The sequence below is a fragment of the Eutrema salsugineum genome, unplaced genomic scaffold (genome assembly GCF_000478725.1).
Source record: "Eutrema salsugineum unplaced genomic scaffold, Eutsalg1_0 scaffold_5, whole genome shotgun sequence".
Classification (NCBI taxonomy): Eukaryota; Viridiplantae; Streptophyta; class Magnoliopsida; order Brassicales; family Brassicaceae; genus Eutrema; species Eutrema salsugineum.
In genome coordinates this window covers 7464842-7482244 of record NW_006256612.1, presented here as the reverse complement: position 1 = coordinate 7482244, position 17403 = coordinate 7464842, and the positions used below count along the sequence as shown (strand labels likewise).

At 37.0% G+C, this 17403-nt stretch overlaps 5 protein-coding genes across 7 annotated transcripts; 2 read left to right on the top strand and 3 right to left on the bottom strand.

The window, feature by feature from the left end:
* Positions 1 to 431: 431 nt before the first annotated feature.
* On the top strand, positions 432 to 4700 carry LOC18992682 (putative CCA tRNA nucleotidyltransferase 2). 2 transcript variants are annotated; one of them, XM_024153120.1, is made up of 16 exons: positions 432 to 835; positions 1113 to 1243; positions 1356 to 1473; positions 1596 to 1648; positions 1743 to 1792; positions 1869 to 1967; positions 2078 to 2187; positions 2284 to 2411; positions 2500 to 2566; positions 2674 to 2757; positions 2863 to 2925; positions 3146 to 3323; positions 3644 to 3805; positions 3889 to 3983; positions 4088 to 4207; positions 4311 to 4700. In XM_024153120.1, the coding sequence occupies exons 1-15, from the start codon at positions 470 to 472 to the stop codon at positions 4190 to 4192; spliced, it is 1809 nt and encodes a 602-aa protein (XP_024008888.1). In that variant the 5' UTR covers positions 432 to 469; the 3' UTR covers positions 4193 to 4207; positions 4311 to 4700. The 2 variants fall into 2 exon arrangements, with proteins under 2 accessions (XP_024008888.1, XP_006416175.1); XM_006416112.2 differs by having other exon boundaries at positions 4088 to 4641.
* On the bottom strand, positions 4436 to 6415 carry LOC18992681 (receptor homology region, transmembrane domain- and RING domain-containing protein 3). The gene is made up of 4 exons (XM_006416110.2): positions 6158 to 6415; positions 5564 to 5794; positions 5080 to 5475; positions 4436 to 4988 (listed from the first exon to the last, which is right to left on the bottom strand). The coding sequence occupies exons 1-4, from the start codon at positions 6297 to 6299 to the stop codon at positions 4513 to 4515; spliced, it is 1245 nt and encodes a 414-aa protein (XP_006416173.2). The 5' UTR covers positions 6300 to 6415; the 3' UTR covers positions 4436 to 4512.
* Positions 6416 to 9094: 2679 nt separating this feature from the next.
* On the top strand, positions 9095 to 9949 carry LOC18992680 (gibberellin-regulated protein 9). Its single transcript, XM_024152832.1, has 4 exons — positions 9095 to 9201; positions 9302 to 9355; positions 9450 to 9513; positions 9611 to 9949. Exons 1-4 carry the CDS (start codon positions 9142 to 9144, stop codon positions 9790 to 9792), a joined length of 360 nt encoding a protein of 119 aa, XP_024008600.1. The 5' UTR covers positions 9095 to 9141; the 3' UTR covers positions 9793 to 9949.
* A 128-nt stretch (positions 9950 to 10077) lies between these two features.
* On the bottom strand, positions 10078 to 12315 carry LOC18992679 (tetratricopeptide repeat domain-containing protein PYG7, chloroplastic). Of its 2 annotated transcripts, none has more exons than XM_006416108.2 (5): positions 12057 to 12315; positions 11686 to 11722; positions 11146 to 11444; positions 10646 to 10792; positions 10078 to 10552 (listed from the first exon to the last, which is right to left on the bottom strand). In XM_006416108.2, exons 1-5 carry the CDS (start codon positions 12189 to 12191, stop codon positions 10268 to 10270), a joined length of 903 nt encoding a protein of 300 aa, XP_006416171.1. In that variant the 5' UTR covers positions 12192 to 12315; the 3' UTR covers positions 10078 to 10267. The 2 variants fall into 2 exon arrangements, with proteins under 2 accessions (XP_006416171.1, XP_006416170.1); XM_006416107.2 differs by having other exon boundaries at positions 11686 to 11726; positions 12057 to 12269.
* Positions 12316 to 13698: 1383 nt separating this feature from the next.
* Positions 13699 to 16138, bottom strand: LOC18992678 (sucrose transport protein SUC2). Its single transcript, XM_024153240.1, is given in 5 exon segments — positions 13699 to 14070; positions 14160 to 14203; positions 14553 to 14616; positions 14756 to 15287; positions 15289 to 16138. Coding segments are annotated over 5 exon segments (1542 nt in total). The 5' UTR covers positions 16014 to 16138; the 3' UTR covers positions 13699 to 13893.
* Between the last annotated feature and the right edge of the window lie 1265 nt (positions 16139 to 17403).

The window sequence follows — 17403 nt, the reverse complement described above, 5'->3', positions numbered from 1 at the left end:
ATTAGATTAAAATAGTGTTGCTACCTTTGGATATTTTCACCAGATGAAAAAGAAGTCGTTATGCACCTTCTTTTTTCTGTTTATAAACATCATATACTTCAACTCAATATCACTATTTGTAAGATGCCCTTCTTTCAAAAAAAAAAAACATTATGTAAGATTGATTATACTAATATACTGTATTAGACTCCTATATATAGATCAAATCACCAAAATAGATCTCATAAGATACGGTCTAAAATCCCAAATAGTGGTTCATAGGGCCTAAAATATGCATAACTCATCAATGTTTCATATAACTGTTGTGTGAAATAATATTAATAATTGTTCAATTGGGCCTGGCCTAAAAATAGTTCTAACGTATAAGGATCCGACCTGGCCCAATACACACCGCTCGTTCAGACGCTGCCCGTAAATCGCAGCGGAAGAAAAACGCGCCATTAAAACGAGCCGCCAAAAAAAAAAAACCATGAGACTGTCACTTCCAATCAACACTCTTATAAATCTGCCGAGACCTCTTCTTCTGATTTCCCGTTCTCGCTACCGTAACCCGAGCCGTTCTTCAACCGTCGCGTTTCGCACCTCATCACTTATTCCCAGCTCCGGCGTTGTTTCCTCCAGTCTGTGTTGTTTCTGGTACTCGACGACGAAGGCGATGACGACGAATGTTGTAGGGGAGGAGGAGGAGAAGCGATCGACGCTCTCGGTCGAATTGAAGGAGACGATTGATCTCACTGAGAAAGAGCAGAAAATTTTCGACCGGCTTCTCGGCACTCTCCGTTATTGCAACCTCGACACGCAGCTTCGAGTCGCCGGTGGCTGGGTACGCGATAAGGTACTCATCGGTCACCTGGTGGGGGTTCGATTAGCTCAGGGAGTAGTCGGATTCTCCCGTTTACAGATTCTCTTAACCTAAAATAAGAAAGGTCGAAAAGATTATTAGGGATTGGAATTTGCCCAGAAATATGAGGATTCTTCGATTTCTTTACGAGCATTGATTGCTCTAGGAGGATATTACCAATGCATACTTCCATCGGACTTGAAATTTCTGTCTCGAGTGATATTATAGAGGATGTTTACAGAGTTTATGTTTGCTTTATCTTTGTTTTCAGCTTCTAGGGAGAGAGAGTGATGATATTGACATAGCAATCGACAATATGTCAGGAAGTGAGTTTCTTGATAAGCTCAAGGAATATTTATCTTCTAGAGACGAAAAAGTACAAGGCGACACTGTTATTGAAAGGTCTAGAACTTTTGAAGTTTCTTTTAGGCTTGTAATTCCAGCTGAATCTAATTCCCAGACTCTATAGTTCTTGATGTTAACTGGTTTATTTTGGTGGCCTTTGTTTTTTCAGGAATCCTGAACAATCCAAACATTTGGAGACAGCAAAGATGCGCATCTATGACCAATGGATAGATTTTGTTAATTTGAGATCTGAAGAATACACAGAAAATAGTCGTATTCCTACAATGGTACTGCTCCTTATTTATATGCTACAAATGCATAACACAACCTATCGAGGGTTGCAATGCAAAGGACCTAACTGCTTGTGCTGCTTAGTTTATAGCCTTTTTTTTTCTTTGCTTTACTACAGAAATTTGGCACCGCAAAAGAGGATGCTTACAGGAGAGACTTAACCATAAATAGGTACTCTCGTTGTGAACAAAAAGTAGCATAACAAATGATCTCCGTATTACTGAACGCAAAGTGTGACATTTTCATGATCTCTTAAATTTGACAGCTTGTTCTACAACATTAACACTGGCTCAGTAGAAGATCTTACAGAAAGAGGTTAGTGCATCCTAGTTTTGCCAGCATTCATTTCCTGTGAACTCAGATAGCTTACAAGTATCTTATAAAATCACAGGCATCGATGACCTCAAGTCCGGACGAATTGTTACACCTTTGCCTGCAAAAGCTACATTTCTGGATGATCCTTTGCGAGTTCTCCGAGCTATTCGTTTTGGTACTGGTGTTTTTCTTTTCATTATATGTCAATAATTGCCCATCTCAGATCCTTCATTTGTGCTCTGTGGATGTTTTTTGCCACTCCTGGTTAATTTACTGCCGTAACAGGTGCAAGGTTTGGATTTACTCTAAATGAAGAACTAAAACAAGCTGCTTCAAGTGAGGAAGTAAGGGTAGCTCTTGGAGAAAAAATTAGCAGAGAGCGGATCGGGAATGAAGTATGTATCTGATCTTCCTGCTTACTGGATATAGCTGATTTTCTGGCAACCTCTCTTTCTAGAGTTTATCGTTACACAACTGATATCTTGGTGCAGATCGATTTGATGATATCTGGGAATGGACCTGTTTCAGCAGTAAAGTATCTTTCTGATCTGAAATTATTTCGGGTTGTCTTTGCCTTTCCGTCTTCATCTGAGCCTGTACCATCAGAGGATTGTGGCAGGTTTATCTCATTTCTATTGTTAACACTTGGGGACCTAGCAAATCTGGTTCTGTGACATTATTCACATTTTGCAAATCTGCTATTTTAGCCTCTGCCAAGCCTACTTGGAAGCTATGTGGAGCCTTATTCAAACACCTGGGCTAGGAAAGTTCAGTGTGAGTTATTAGTCTGTTGCGATCGCTTCTTCTTTAATTGCTAAAGACAGAGTTTCCCATTTTTTTAATTCAATTATATTTATTGGTGTCTTATCATTTGGTTTTAGGGTGAACAAAGAAGGCTTGCTCTGTATGCTGCTCTGTTTCTCCCTTTTAAGAAAATCGTTTACAAAGACAATAAGGGAAAATTGGTACTGTAATTCCTAACGTCTTCGAACTCTTGTCATCTTTTCTTGGGTTAAAAAAATCTGAGTTTGGTTGTCTAAGCTAACAAAACTGGAGCCCTTTTTTTTCAGATTCCTGTTGTCAACCACATCTTCAAATTCTCCATGAAGCGGAAGACTAGTGATGCTGAAACGGTGAGCTCTGATTATTAATGTTCAGTATCCTAGGCCATAATTGCAGTAGCTACAGGGGGCCTGATGTAGCGGAAGCTTTTAGAATATTTCTAAATATCTCTCTGCATCAGGGCCTCAAAATCAAAGCCTTCACCTACGTTTTGCATTACATTGTCGGTTTGATTGCTTCATGACTTAACAGATTCGTGACTATCATAATAACGGAATCCATCTTCTTCAGGTTATAAATATACATCGAACCACGGAGAAATTCCTATCGTTAATTCGTTCCCTTCAGTTGAAGAAGGATGTTCAACTGGACACGCTTGATTGGGCCGCTGATGTTCTTGAGCACTGGAAGTCCATCTCTCTTGATGATCCAGAAGTCCCAGAAACTTCAAAAATAAGAGTACTCACAGGTACTTCTCTATAGCTTCTATGGTATTGCAATATACCCTCATTTAAAACTCGTGTCAATTATCAAGAAAATCACGAATTTTATTTTAGCTAATATGCCACAGATAATCCTAATGATGTCTTTCTATTACTCGTACAAACTTTGAAGATCATAAGAATCCTAACTATTTATCAATTTCATTCATATGGTAGATTATAAATTTTTGATAATCTCCTCTGCAATTCTGTAAACTAAGTATTATACAACTTGTGAGTTAGTGAACTTATTAAATCTGACCATATTTTATCTAAATTAAAATGGTTTGTTTTGTTACTGTCGCAGGGTTTCTTCTTAGAGAGATCAAAGAATTCTGGCGTGTTGCACTCTTAACAACTTTGTTGTGGAGCTGCATGGACGAAAATCAAGAAATTGGGCACCACGACTTCCAAGTGGACAAGATCCGAGAAAGTTATCAAACAATCGAGGAAACCATTCGGGAACTCGGTAAGCGTTAGTATGTCTAGTAAATTGTAGCATGGTGGGACTATTCCACACATGTAATGGTTTTTCCTGCTTTAACATCACAGGTCTTGATAACATCTGGGATGTAAAGCCTCTGGTGAATGGCAGGGAGATCATGCAAATTGCAGAGCTTAGCGGAGGATCCCTCATCCGTGAATGGGTAAAAGCATTTCTTTTATCTTCATTTCTTTTGTTGAATCTCTTACAGTTGAATCCACTCCTGCTTCTCTTCTTATACATAAGGCTGATTGCTCTGTTTTGTAGCAACAAAAACTTCTCACATGGCAGCTCGCTTATCCCAATGGCTCCGCAGAGGAATGCAAGGATTGGATGAGAGAAATAAAAGCAAAACGACAACGGACAGAGTGATGACTTTAGAATCTGGTGTCTCGATCTGCTGTGTTTAAAATTAATTGACATTATAGTTTTAGTTTAAATCTCAGATATCTCAAAGTTTTGATGAGAATATCTAATTTGTCTTTGGCAGTTGAGCTGTATGTTTCTTGTCGTAACAAACCAGATTCGAACCAAAAAGGAAAAAGGGTTGAAGAATGAAGCAAACAATGAACAGAGAGTTACATATAAACATCATCCGTACTTGCTGGCTAATAGATAACTTTACAAGGATTTGATGTTGTTGACCTGATGACATCAAAATCAGAAGGATGAACAACTGCTGCAAGCTTGGTCTAACAATTGTCTCGAAGCGAGTGTGCAGAGGCGAAAGGAGATAATGAACTTAACCGATGATTTGTTGACTGGACTAACCCAGGCGACACATTGCTTGGGCTAGGCCGATATGGTGGCATGCCGATCGCGTTGAGTGGTGACATGGTCGAGTAACCTATTGAGTGCAAAGAGTCCATACATGTGGCGTATGATCTCAGCGATGGCAAGTGCAATGGGGAGGTTTGTTGCCTGATATCCGCAGAGATACGAGAGGAGGACCTGAACGATTGGTGAATGTAGGACGAGCTGTGATGAGAGGATCCCACAGGAGGAGGGTCTATAACCACTACAGATGATGCTACAATGGGAGATCTGAGAAGCGGCGTGCTCTCTGAAGCTGGTGACTCATATGTTCTTGTTCTCGCATCCCGTTTACACACTGGACAAAACGTTCTCCATGATGTCAACCACGAGTCTACACAAGCGGCATGATACTCTGAAGAAAACACCAAAAAAAAAAAAGAATCATAGAATCATAAGTTTATTTGTTCTACCAAGCTAAGAGGGAGATAGTTTGTTTACTCAACTGTGACCGCAAGGTAATACCCTGAGCTTGTCCCCAACACTGTAGTCTTCGAGGCAGATAGCACAAGAAAAACCAGTCGTGTTGTCTTCGTGTACAGACGTGAATGTAACACTCGGCATTGCTTTCACCATTCTACGGCTCATCCCATGGAACTGGAATGTAACGTTGCTATGAGTTGTGCAATGCCTATAGACTAAGACACAAGCGGCAAGCGCAACAAAAATAGCCAGCGACACGATCATTGCTATGTTCGCGAACAACAACCACCCCGAGTCATCTAAACTAGGGACCAACATGACTTTCTTTTCCGTCAAACCAACAACACTCTTGAGCTTTTCTCCGGCTTCTTTCGTCACAAATACCGCTTGAATCTTTATACCGTCCGAGTCTCCTCCCACTGAAAAGAAAAGAAAAAAAAACCAAAAAATCAAGATTTGTAGCATCAGTTCGAGATTAGAGACTTGTATAGTATAAGATTTTTTTACTTGCTAATAAGATGTCGCGGTCCACATTGTCATGGACAATGGCAGCTTTGAAATCGCTTCTCTGAGCGTCTCTGATTTTGTGCTCAAAACTACAGCCTCCTCTTACGATCAACACAAAAGGTGAAGTGTCGTTAGGGCTCTGCCTCGGTTTATTCCTCAAGTCTTGGCAAGCGTCGAAAGGCTCAGCCAGGTAAAGGACTCCGGTTTCTACCATAGAATTCACTGGTGGAGCTGAAACACCAAAGTTTCATCAGCATCAGCGAATTTGACAAGTAGTGTACATATATACTACTAAGGTATACTCACTGAAACTGAAACAAACTGATACTAAACTTTTCAAGCCCTCTTATCCAAAACAAGTATGAATCATTACACCCATAAAGAACATTAGATAAAAAAAACCAATGGACTACTGATTATAGACGTGGAGACAAAGTTATGAAAACAGATATCCAAGTTCAGTTTCCAGGTTCAAACAAACCCCTCATAGAGTCATAGGCGTGTGAGAATTGTAGACGACAAAAGAAAGAAGCTTATGTAAACGGACAACCCGTAAGTGCAAACAAAATAGACAAAGAATCAAGAAAAACTCACAGAAATCAGCTTCTATGTCGTCGAAAGAGCGAGTGATGTTGGAATCCATCAAAACGACTTTGCCTGCATCTACACATGAAAAAATGACAAGGTGTAATATTAGGAGGACCAGAGCAACAAGATTCATCGTCTCTCTGTTCATAAATACAAACAATAACAACTCGGTTTGAGGGGTTATTGGATTAAAGATTCATGTTGGTTATGCAGTATAATCATAATCTTATGTCATTCTCAATAGTCTCACAATTTTAGTTGAAATCAAAAGTTATTCAATCCTAATATATAAATTAAAATTTGGTTAAATTCAATAAATGGTTTTTAAAAACCTGTTGATTGTAAGAATCTCTTATGACTAAAAACATATATATAAAAAGACATTTTTAATAAATCTATTTTCTTTTTAATATTTAATTTTCATATTACTCTTTTGAGATATTTTAACAGTGAATATTTTCAGATTTAATAATGAAATAAAATATAAATCAATCCAGCTTTCAAATTTGACCACAAAAATTAAACTTTCATTTATATCAAAATTCTAAATAATGACCATCATTTTTTGGGGGTAAGTAACACCATTATACCGTATTTGAATTCAAATGGTACACTACACACAATCATAACTTTTTGTGTACGGTTCTCAAATTCTTTTTTTTTTTTTTGAACATTGGGATCTCAAATTCTTAAATACGAATTAAAGATTCAAAATACAGATAAAATCTCGAAGATAGTCAAGGTTCTAGTGATGTACAAAAGAAGGTAGGGTTCTGCATCTACTTTTTTTTTTGGTCTAAGTTCTGGTTCTACTTTAGAGATACATTCTTACTCTTTTTCATTATACAATTACAGTAATAATATATATATATATATATATATATATATATAGATCTCTAACCTATTACACTAATAGTACATGTTCGGGTAAATGTTGAGCCTTCGTAAGAATTTGACTGATAAATTATACAAATTAGGATCACTCGAATTCACTCTCACTATTGCACGAATTGACAATTAAAAGAAACGAAAATAAAGAAGAAGAAAAATAATCGTAACAAAATATTTAACTAGTTCAGATTCTAAAATGGAATCCTACATCTCGAGCAAAATCCGAACAAGCTCTCTCAAACAAACATATAAGCTCAAGAGGACGAAAACGAAGATGATCAACCGAAAAACACATCCCAACTCTGTTACGGCAAAGTAACAATCTTCAAAAACTAACCGTTTAACCGACCAAAACCAAGTGTGATTCGATTTCCCATTAACCGATAACCAGAACCCTCTAAGTCGTTTAGGTTATTTTTTTACCTTAACATGAACCTAGCATGACCGCAAATTTGCTAAACCGAAATCTTCCTTCTTTTTTTTTTTTTTTTTTTTTTTTGACAACACCGAAATCTACCTTCTATAATCGCACGTTGACGTTCTTAATAGCTAGTTTTAAGACTAGTTAAGGGTAAATTTAGTCCTAACGAGAAGATCACAAATCATATCATAATATTTCTCAGAGATGAGAAAATAAGTATCAGAGAGGATAGGAATCATAGGATCCAACGCGAGCAGGCTAGACCGGAGAAATGGAAGCCGCCATAAGTGAAGTTGAACGGCCTCTATTCAAAGTAAAAATAATTGGGAGCTAATTAAGAAATTATATAATATTTTCCGATTACTAGACGGGCCCAATGAAGGATTAGTCCACTTATTGGGCTTAACCCAATTTTTGTACGATAGTGTTTCCTTTTGACGTCGGCACATAAGTCCTTTGGTGAAGTATTATTACTTTATGAAATCAATTTATAAAAATTAATTTGATTAATATATTGTCTCCTCTCGAGTCCTTTTCCTATCTCCCACACAATTAATATACACATAGCAATTTGCTCGCGGTGTCAAAAAAGAAGAAGAAGAAGAAGCAAATTGCACGCTGTGTTTTGTCTTTCTATTTAGTACAGTATAACAAATAAATTGACTTAAAGACTTTTCTCAAAAAAAAAAAATATATATATATATTGACTTGTCTTTTTAGATATTTCTGCATGAAATTATCTATCTTTTTCTTTTTTCTATCGAATATGAAAACTAGAAAAAATGTCCCTATATATCAAATGTGAGGCAACCTAGCAATTGTTAGGAACAAACAAAAACGAGAGTTTACGTTTTGTAACTGCGTTTCTGTTTTCATGCTACATAGAGTATCTTAATCTTTACAAAATAAAAACACCAACACAAACGCAAACGCAAAGAAATAACCTAAATAGTTATTTGATATCGTTCTCCATTTGAAGTTTCATATGTGTTTGAAAATATCAAAGAACGTCTGTATGGAACAGGAAAAAAACAATAAGCTTTCGTTTCATCTGCTTTCCGAACATTATTGTGTCTGCGTTTCCTTCATCTATCTCTTTCAGTTTCTCTATGTCTGGACTAAGATACAGCTGTAAACACTCTTAATTACGGCAAAAAAATTATTAACATTAACTTCTAAGTACCTAATTGCCTCTTTCTTTCTACACATTACATTTGTCTCCACACGTGTGTCGACAAGTCAGTGAAGTCACACGCATTGCATGATAATCAAATCCATCCCATATCTTTGTACTGTAAATTCACTCTCATTTTCATGTAACAAATATGATTTAGATATAATGAACTAGCTTTGAATTTTTTTCCTTTCTTTCCTGCATACTAAATATTATATATCCTCCAAAAAAAAGGGGGCACACCAATCAAAACTGTTGCCTCAAACTCCAACACTTTACAGCAAAACGCAATCTAAAATCTGTGATTTATGTTTAAGTCCAGCGATGAAAGTTTATGCATGTGATGTGATATCTATCCAACAGGAGATTTTCCTTATATACAAAAAAAGAGAAAGAGAAAGAAGACAAAATAGCTGAAAATGTGTCTATATAAAGAATCATTCACAGCTCTTCTATCTTCACAAACTAGTTCAAAAGCTCTAAAGACACTAGCTAGCTAAGAAGATGAAGAAGATGAATGTGGTGGCTTTTGTTATGCTCATCTCTCTTCTTCTGCTTTTTCAGGTAAAATTGTTCAAACCCACTTAATTTTCAAGATTAACTTCTCTCTGTTTCAGACAAACAAAACAAAAACACTGACAAAACAATGCCTGATTCTTCACAGGTACTTGCAGAGTTCTCTACATCCAGCAACGCTGAAACTTCCTCTGTTTCTGAGGTAAACTTGTTAGTATGTTACAATAACCATATATCAAAACAAAACTTTCCAGACACTAAATTAGTAAAACTTCGGCTTCCTTTGTTGCTAATAGATTCAGACGAACGACGAGAACCAAATGGCGGCGTTTAAGAGAACACACCATCGTCCACGACTCCGTTAGTAACATTCTGATCCTCTGTTTTCAGTTTCTCTCTTTTTTTGTGTGTGCTTTGCTCCAACAACTTTTGATGAATGAGGAGTCATGTTATACAGATTGTGGGCATGCGTGCGCGAGGAGATGCAGTAGGACGTCGAGGAAGAAAGTGTGTTACAGAGCGTGTGGAAGTTGCTGTGCCAAGTGTCAGTGTGTGCCGCCGGGAACCTCCGGAAACACAGCATCATGTCCTTGCTACGCCAATCTCCGTACACATGGCAATAAGCTCAAGTGTCCTTAAAGACTACAAAAACCTCTATATTGTTATGCTCTCATCATCTGATTATGTTTCTACTTTATTAAATTATTATCTTGTGTGAGCTTATTTTACCATTATGTTTTCATCATTTGAACTTTGTATTCATTCCCAATAATAAGATGAGTGGTTTTATTGGTTACCAAGTTTTTAGAATTATTTTTAAGCTGGTGTGAGTCATTTATAGACTCTAAAGTATAATGGTTCATGAGTTCAAAATAAATGGATTCGTAGAAATTGAAGCCATGAGAGGCATCTATGCAAGAAAAATATATTTCAATGCATATAACTGAAAAAGCATTTCATTTCCTTCCTTTTAACACAAAATAATAAAACAAAAAGCAAGTTTCATTTTCATATTAACATAAAATCTCCTTACAAATTACCAAACAAAAAAGACACAAGGAGAGGATAGAGACGAACGGTTCTTGGTTCGAGTCAAGCGTCTTTGCCTTCACCGTCACCGTTTCTTGGACTTAACCGCCACAACGCCTTTATAGAGCTTAACACGATCCTTCAACGCATCTCGTCGAGGCCGAGCCACTTTGTTGTTGGGATCAAACAACAAAACCTCTTCAAACGCTTTCAACGCCAAAGGCAGCTCTTTTTTCTTCTCATAAGCATCCCCAAGGTTGTTCCAAGCCGTTACATAACCGGGCTGCAGCTTCACCGCCATTTCAAACTGAGCGATTCCTTTGTCCAGTTTCTCCTCTCGGACATAACTCACTCCAAGAGCATTATAGACCTAATCTCGAGAATTGTATACCACAATATCAATTGGCCCTTTTTAACTTGCTGGATATGATATTACAGTTTATGTTGTACAGATTTTTATTACCTGAGCAAGATCTTGATCGTCACCGTCCCATTTCTGGATGGCTTGAAGCAAAAACTTGTTGGCTGCAGGATAAAATTTCCGCCTCAGCATCACTGCACCGAGCTCGAAGAGCTCTGTTGCACTTGCATCGCCGCTCCTAACTTGCTCCTTTAGATTATTCAGGCAAAACAAAATAAAACCCATAGAGCACAGATTTGATCGTATTTACAAACAGTTGAGCAAGCATGGCTACTTGATTCAATCTAATTATGTCTATAACATCCAGATTTATCAAGTTTCCAAATTGAAACCAAACCATGAGATATGAGAAAGACAACGGCCTTAATATTATTTCTTCATATCTATTCTTCCCTCTATACTAACCTATCATCTCAGTTACTTATTTTACTGTTATCTACCACAAAAGGTTAATCCTTGTATCACAAACATTTTGTCAGGTCTGAATTGTATCCACGCCAAAGCTGTGTGCATATGTGGGAAGTAAGTTGTGAATTCAATACCTGTAATTCTTTAGCGGAGAGGTCAAGTTCTCTGCGCACAAGTACTTGGCGGATGACATAGAAAGTACCGACTCCAAGCAAACCCAGTAGTAACAGCAAGTAGGAAAGCTGAATACCAATTTCAAATAACTCTCCAACTTCGTAAATTGGTTCTGGCTTTATGATTTCTGCAGCTGTTGCCAACTGTGGGTTAGCAGAAATCATCAACACGCTCTGGCCTAGCAGAAAGGTAGATCCTTTGCTTGGTAGCTTCTTCAAAGAAGCTTTGTTCAAAACCGGTAAACCTTTAGCAGCAAATTCTGCAGACAGTAGATCCACATATGGTGAGAATACAAAGACAAATGAAGCTATCAATCTGGTGAATCCGAATCAACATCTACGACTCAATACCATAAGTTATCAAAAATCAAAAAGTGGAAAATCAATAGTTTCAGATGCTGGTCGAATTAAGACTGGTTAAAGTGATGAAAGAGTGGCACAAGTAAGTCCAAATAGATGTCAAAGTCTGAAACTTTGGCAGGGAAGAAGAGGCGAACGTACCATGAAAAGATCGAATGGCCAAAGTCCTTCCATGTATCTGCCTTCATCCACAAGTTTAAAACATGGAGGAAGATTAGCAAATTCATTAACAAAACCAGTCATGCCTCAGAGAGAGAAACTGTAAACCACTCATAGAACGAACATAGACTCATCATTCAACTATCCTGGATCCATTCTAAATTCAGATTCTACAAAAATTCGCACTAATCCCGAAATCAACATCAACCCTTGTTTCTCACTTGTATCACTGAAGTTTAAAAGCCTTGGGAGCAATACAGAGGAAGTAAACACTAATATCACTGAGATTATCAGCTAAAGGCTGATGCGTAAATCGTGAAATTGAAAGGAAGAGGGCAACGTGGAGTGTTTACCTGAAGAGAAATCTTCTTGTGCGATAACTTAATCGAGCCAGTAGATGGGAGAATCTGGGAATGGTGTAGATAGAGGTGGTGATTGGGAGGAGAGGAAGAAGATACCGTATGAAGAAGCATGTTCGATTCGATCATATGGTTTGCTTATCGCAACCGATGAGATTACTCTGAAATTCTGAAAATCGGAAATCGTTCTAGCGAGTGTGTGCGCCCAAGGATAAACAAAAGGAGGGAGGAAGAAGATAAGGCCCACGTTGCTCTTCCGGTTTCCCAGTTTTACCCCTTCGGATATTATAATATGCACATTTTTTTGTATAAACATTTTTAATTAATAGTATGGAGTTCATGAAGAGTTTAAGTATATTAATACATGTGATTAATTAAACGATGCTGCAAAAACTAATCACATCTATTAATGCTTCATCTCTTCATGAACTCCATAATAAGTAGCCAATAACCCAACTTCCAAGTACAATTTTAATGGATTCTTACGTTAGTTTATTCATACGAGCAGTGTCGTGCCAACATATTTAATGACCTAAAATAATTTAAAAAATTGTAGTCTTTTATAAGTATATAATTTTTACAAATCATAGAATTTGAAGATAAATCTTTAAAATTTATATCATTGAAATGTAAAAAATTATGTATAAAATAAATATATAAGACATTTTAATAAGTTTATCATTTAAAAATATATTAAAGTACCAAAACTCTATAAAAACATATTAAAATGGTAGAATAACAAAAATATGTGGATGAATAAATTTAAGTTTATTGGATTTATAGTAAAAAAAAGACAGATAAAGTATGATTTGAAAGTAAAAATTACTATTACAAGACTTGAACTTGTGAACACAAAGTCTTTTAGAAATTCTATCAACAAACATTTCACTAATTTAACTAATATTGTTATTGATATATGGTCTAAAAACTAAAATTATAAATGTGGCCTAAGGCTATTGCCTTTTTTCTACTAAGGGAGGCACGGCTCTGCATACGAGACAATGCAATCATATAGTTATAGGCTTATTTTCTTTAATCCTTGCACAAACTTGATTAGAAGCAGAAGCTACTGCCTTCTATGCGGTTTGGTTGTTTAAATTGTACTAGACTTATGTGGAGACTCTATAAACTTCTATTTGATCTGATTGTAGGAGGCAATTTCTTCACCAGAATCTGAAAGTTGGAAGTATCACGCTATTACTACATTCACCAGGGAAATTATCAGCTTAGCACATCCTAGCTTACAAATTTAGCTTTATATTTGTTAGGGGAATTCTACAAATCTTGAAGCAGATGTCTAAAGAAATTATATTTGTAAGTGCAAACCAAATATATGGAAAGCAAAAACAAACTAAATCATTTATAACCAAAACATATAAATCTTAATTCACCGTATTTTGTATCTATCGGCATTCATCTTAAACTTGTTTAGGTTAAACATATATTTACAATTAAATATAAAGATTCTTTCTAAAACATTCTTAAATAAACAACACATTCTTGTGAAGTAAGTAATCAAATCAATTATTATGAAACTGTTTTAAGGTCACTATATACTTTTGTAGACTATGAGGTATTACCGAAAGGTCCGACACAATGAAGTCGTAAAATTGAAGCCTTGAAGAGTACGTTGAAGGGGTGACAAAAAGTAAAATATACTCCAAATTAAAATTCAGTTACAAAAAAAAGGGGAACATAGTGGGTTTAGGTAAAATACAAACCAACCCAATGAGTTTAATTCCCCTTTTTTTCTTCTTTCCTTTATGTAGAATTTGCACAATAACACTACTGTTTTATGAGAGAAACAGAGCCAATCAAACACTGCTAAAATTTAATGGAATCCCATAGCCCCAGTCTTGAATGCAGGAGCGTCCGGTGGCGGCGAAGGCAGCACCGTTAACGCCAATACACCACTCACCGCGGCCGCAATCGCTCCTAACACAAACGCCGGAATGTTTCCGCCACCGAAGAGCTCGTCGAATGGTCCACCTCCCACAGATACCACCATCTACATTTTGATACATCAAAAAATATGTATCAGCCATAATAGTTTTGTTTTCTAATCAAATAAATAAAACTGATTTCCAACGGATTTACCTGTGGAACGACAATAGCCAGATTCAGAACACCTAGAGAAAGTCCTGTGGAAATGAAAGATACAAATCTTTAGTTTGAAATGATTACATTCAAGATTACAATTCTTCGTTGGTGTTGGTAAGACTTTTATTTTAGAAGAGATATTGATTTTTTTTTTTTGAGTGGTAATTTGTTAATATGGTATATTCTATATGGCCAATGAAACACCATATATTAAAATCGGTTACTTATAGAATCATCTCAATAAGTTATTAAATTACGAATCTGTACGTATTAAATGCTTATAGCTTTTTAAGGTCCCAACACTTTAAGAAGATTGTAGACTTATATATTATCCAAAACGAAGAGGGTAAGTTTAAATTAAATAAGAAAGACTCAAAATAGAAAATTTACCTTGGCCGGCACCGGAATTGGTTGAAAATATGGAAGCTAGTGCAAAAGGAATACTGAACGTAATCTGCAATTAATTAAAAAACCTGGTCAAATTACCTTATTAATCAATTTCTTAAACAAAATAATTAATCAATGGTAAAATAACAAAAAAACAGGTTGAACAAAAAAAAAACACAAAAACAGAGAGAGAGAGAGAGCCTCACCGCTTGAGGAATCCCGAGAACAGCAAAGAGAGTTAAAGCACCAGCAGTGACGTTACCAGGCGGACCTGTTTTAGCGCCGCCGTGATCTCGCCGGTGATTCTCGGCCTGTTTGGTCACCAGAACCGTCATGGCCAAGCAAATAGCGAGGATGAAGTTAACAACTCCCCAAAGCCGTTTAGCTCCTCCGAGTTTCCGACCAACCCATTCAACACCAAGAGACATGAAACCAAGAACAATTGCATTAAGCATAAGCCCCAACGCACCAGCTCTGACTCCATCGTTGTAAAGCTTTTTAGCGGCGTTTGTTGCGGCTGCGTCTGAGTCTCCTCCGTACACCTCACGGCCCATCCAATCAGTGTCGAAGAGGAGGAAAGGAAACCAAGCGATCCAGTTCAGTGCAGTGACTATAAGAAGCATCCACATCGGTCTTTTCAACTCCTTGAAAGCTCCAAAAATCTCTCCGAAAAACGGAACGTTCGAGGCTTTCCCGTCTGCGGTTGGCTCAGGCGTCCATGGCTTCTCCTTGACGTAACAGCCCCCCGACGAAAGTGACCAAGAGGAGAAGCGTTATGGAGAGGAAAAAACACGTTTTGAGGTTTGCGCAATAGAGATCGCATGACTCGGTCATCGTGAAAGGGACAACTTTGTAGAGATTCCTGTAAGATCCCGCCGCGTAACCCAAAACGTTTCCGACCGCCATGAAAAACGAGAAAAACGCGTTTGCGGTCCGCGTTTTCTTAGCGTTCCCCGCAGATAAATCGGCCAAGAAAGCTCGGCATGGTCCTTGGAGGGTGTTGTTGGCCACGTCAAGAATCCAGAACCCGAGAGCGAAAATCGCGATGGCTCGCGTTCTCGGCGGTTTGTTAAGCTGATCACCCATGCTGTGACCAATATCAGCGGCGTAACCGATCAAGAAAACGGCTACGGTGACTAAACCGGCTCCGGCGACGATGAAAGGACGGCGACGGCCGAATCTTGAGGTGCAACGATCGCTGTGGTAACCTACGATGGGCTGGACAAGCATACCGGAGATTGGGCCACAAAGCCAAATCAGAGAAGCCCATTTATGTGGGATTCCGAGTAGCTGCACGTAAGGAGTCAATAGAGATAACTGTAAAGCCCAACCGAACTGTACACCAGCGGCGATCGAAGCCACCGATATGATTTTTCGTAGTGGTGACGGCTGATCAAGCTCGCCGGTCTGCATCTCCAGCGCCGCCGTGCCGTTGGAAGCTTTCTCCATTTGATGACCGACCATATTTCTGATCAGAAGTAGACAAAAGGGAAAAAAAAAAACTTTGTGTTTAAAGAAGCTTTGAGAGGGTTCACTGTTTTGTTTTTCCGGTGGTTGTTTCCGGTGGTAGTGGTGGTGGAGGAGGAAGGAGAGTGGAGAGGTATTTATAGGGAGAGAGGGATAGGATTATCCGAAGAGGAGACAAGTGAAAAGAAGATAGTTAAGAGAGAGCCTAGAGAAGAGAAAGCAGAGCTGTCTCTTTTAGTCTAGGGTACAGTATTGACACGTGTCTTCCTTACATTAAATTTTCTGTTTTTTTAATTTATTTATTGGGATTCTTTTTTAGCGTCATATTAATTTCGGTTTTGGGAACTTTCATTTTATCGCGATTTCACTTTCTTCAAACTTATTATCTACTGATATGGACCTTCGATTCTCTCTGACACTTTCTTTGTTTTTTTTACCTTTTTAATTATATTATATTAGTGAAAATTAGATGAGAATATCATAAAACCATGAAGCGAGAAATTCGGATAGAGAAAAGTCAGAAATAATATGGAAGGGCATATACTGGTGATAGATATATTCGGATTGAATTCATTTTGTGATTTTTAAATTAGGTAAAGAGTTAAAGAGAATATAACTTTCGAATTTCGATCCGAGCGAGTGGTAATGGAATAATATCGATGTAACATTATTAATTAACTATTACTCCATTATTTTCAGACGTAAGCTACATGCATATATATATATATATATATATATATCAAATTCTTATAAAAAAAATCAAAACATCTTTTTGTGTAGATATTTAGATGAATAATTATATGTTTGGATGGTTTTGTAACCATAATTTCAACTCTTTTTTTGTTTATTTATACCTCGTGATAAAATTATTTTTTAAACTACTTATTTTTACATTTTATGTGAATATTAACAAAGTAAGTGGGGTTATTTTTGTTACAATGATGTCAATCATACTTTAATTATATTAAATACATTGAATTATCAATTATATGCATAGTTGGTGATGTAACCATATATAGTCACCATTTTTTTTTAATAAATCATTATATGCTTTCAAAATCTTTTAAAAATAAATAGCGTGGACAGATAAAGGCAAAGAATAATACCATTTGGCAATCACATAAACTGAATAGTTCCAGTAAAGATTTTTAAAGAAAATAAAATTGGTTTTGAAAACATAATAAAGGAGGTTGTCTTAAATTTTGAAGACAGTTGGACTATATATTCTCTTATCCACATTTAAATGAAGATAAGCAGGCATATCTGGGTCTTATTAAGATATTAGGATCACATGTTTGTCGATTTGTTCCGTTAACTCTGAGGTCTCGTACCTATAAGCAATGTTATATGTTTGTGGACTCACTAGTAATTAATGATAATGTGATGT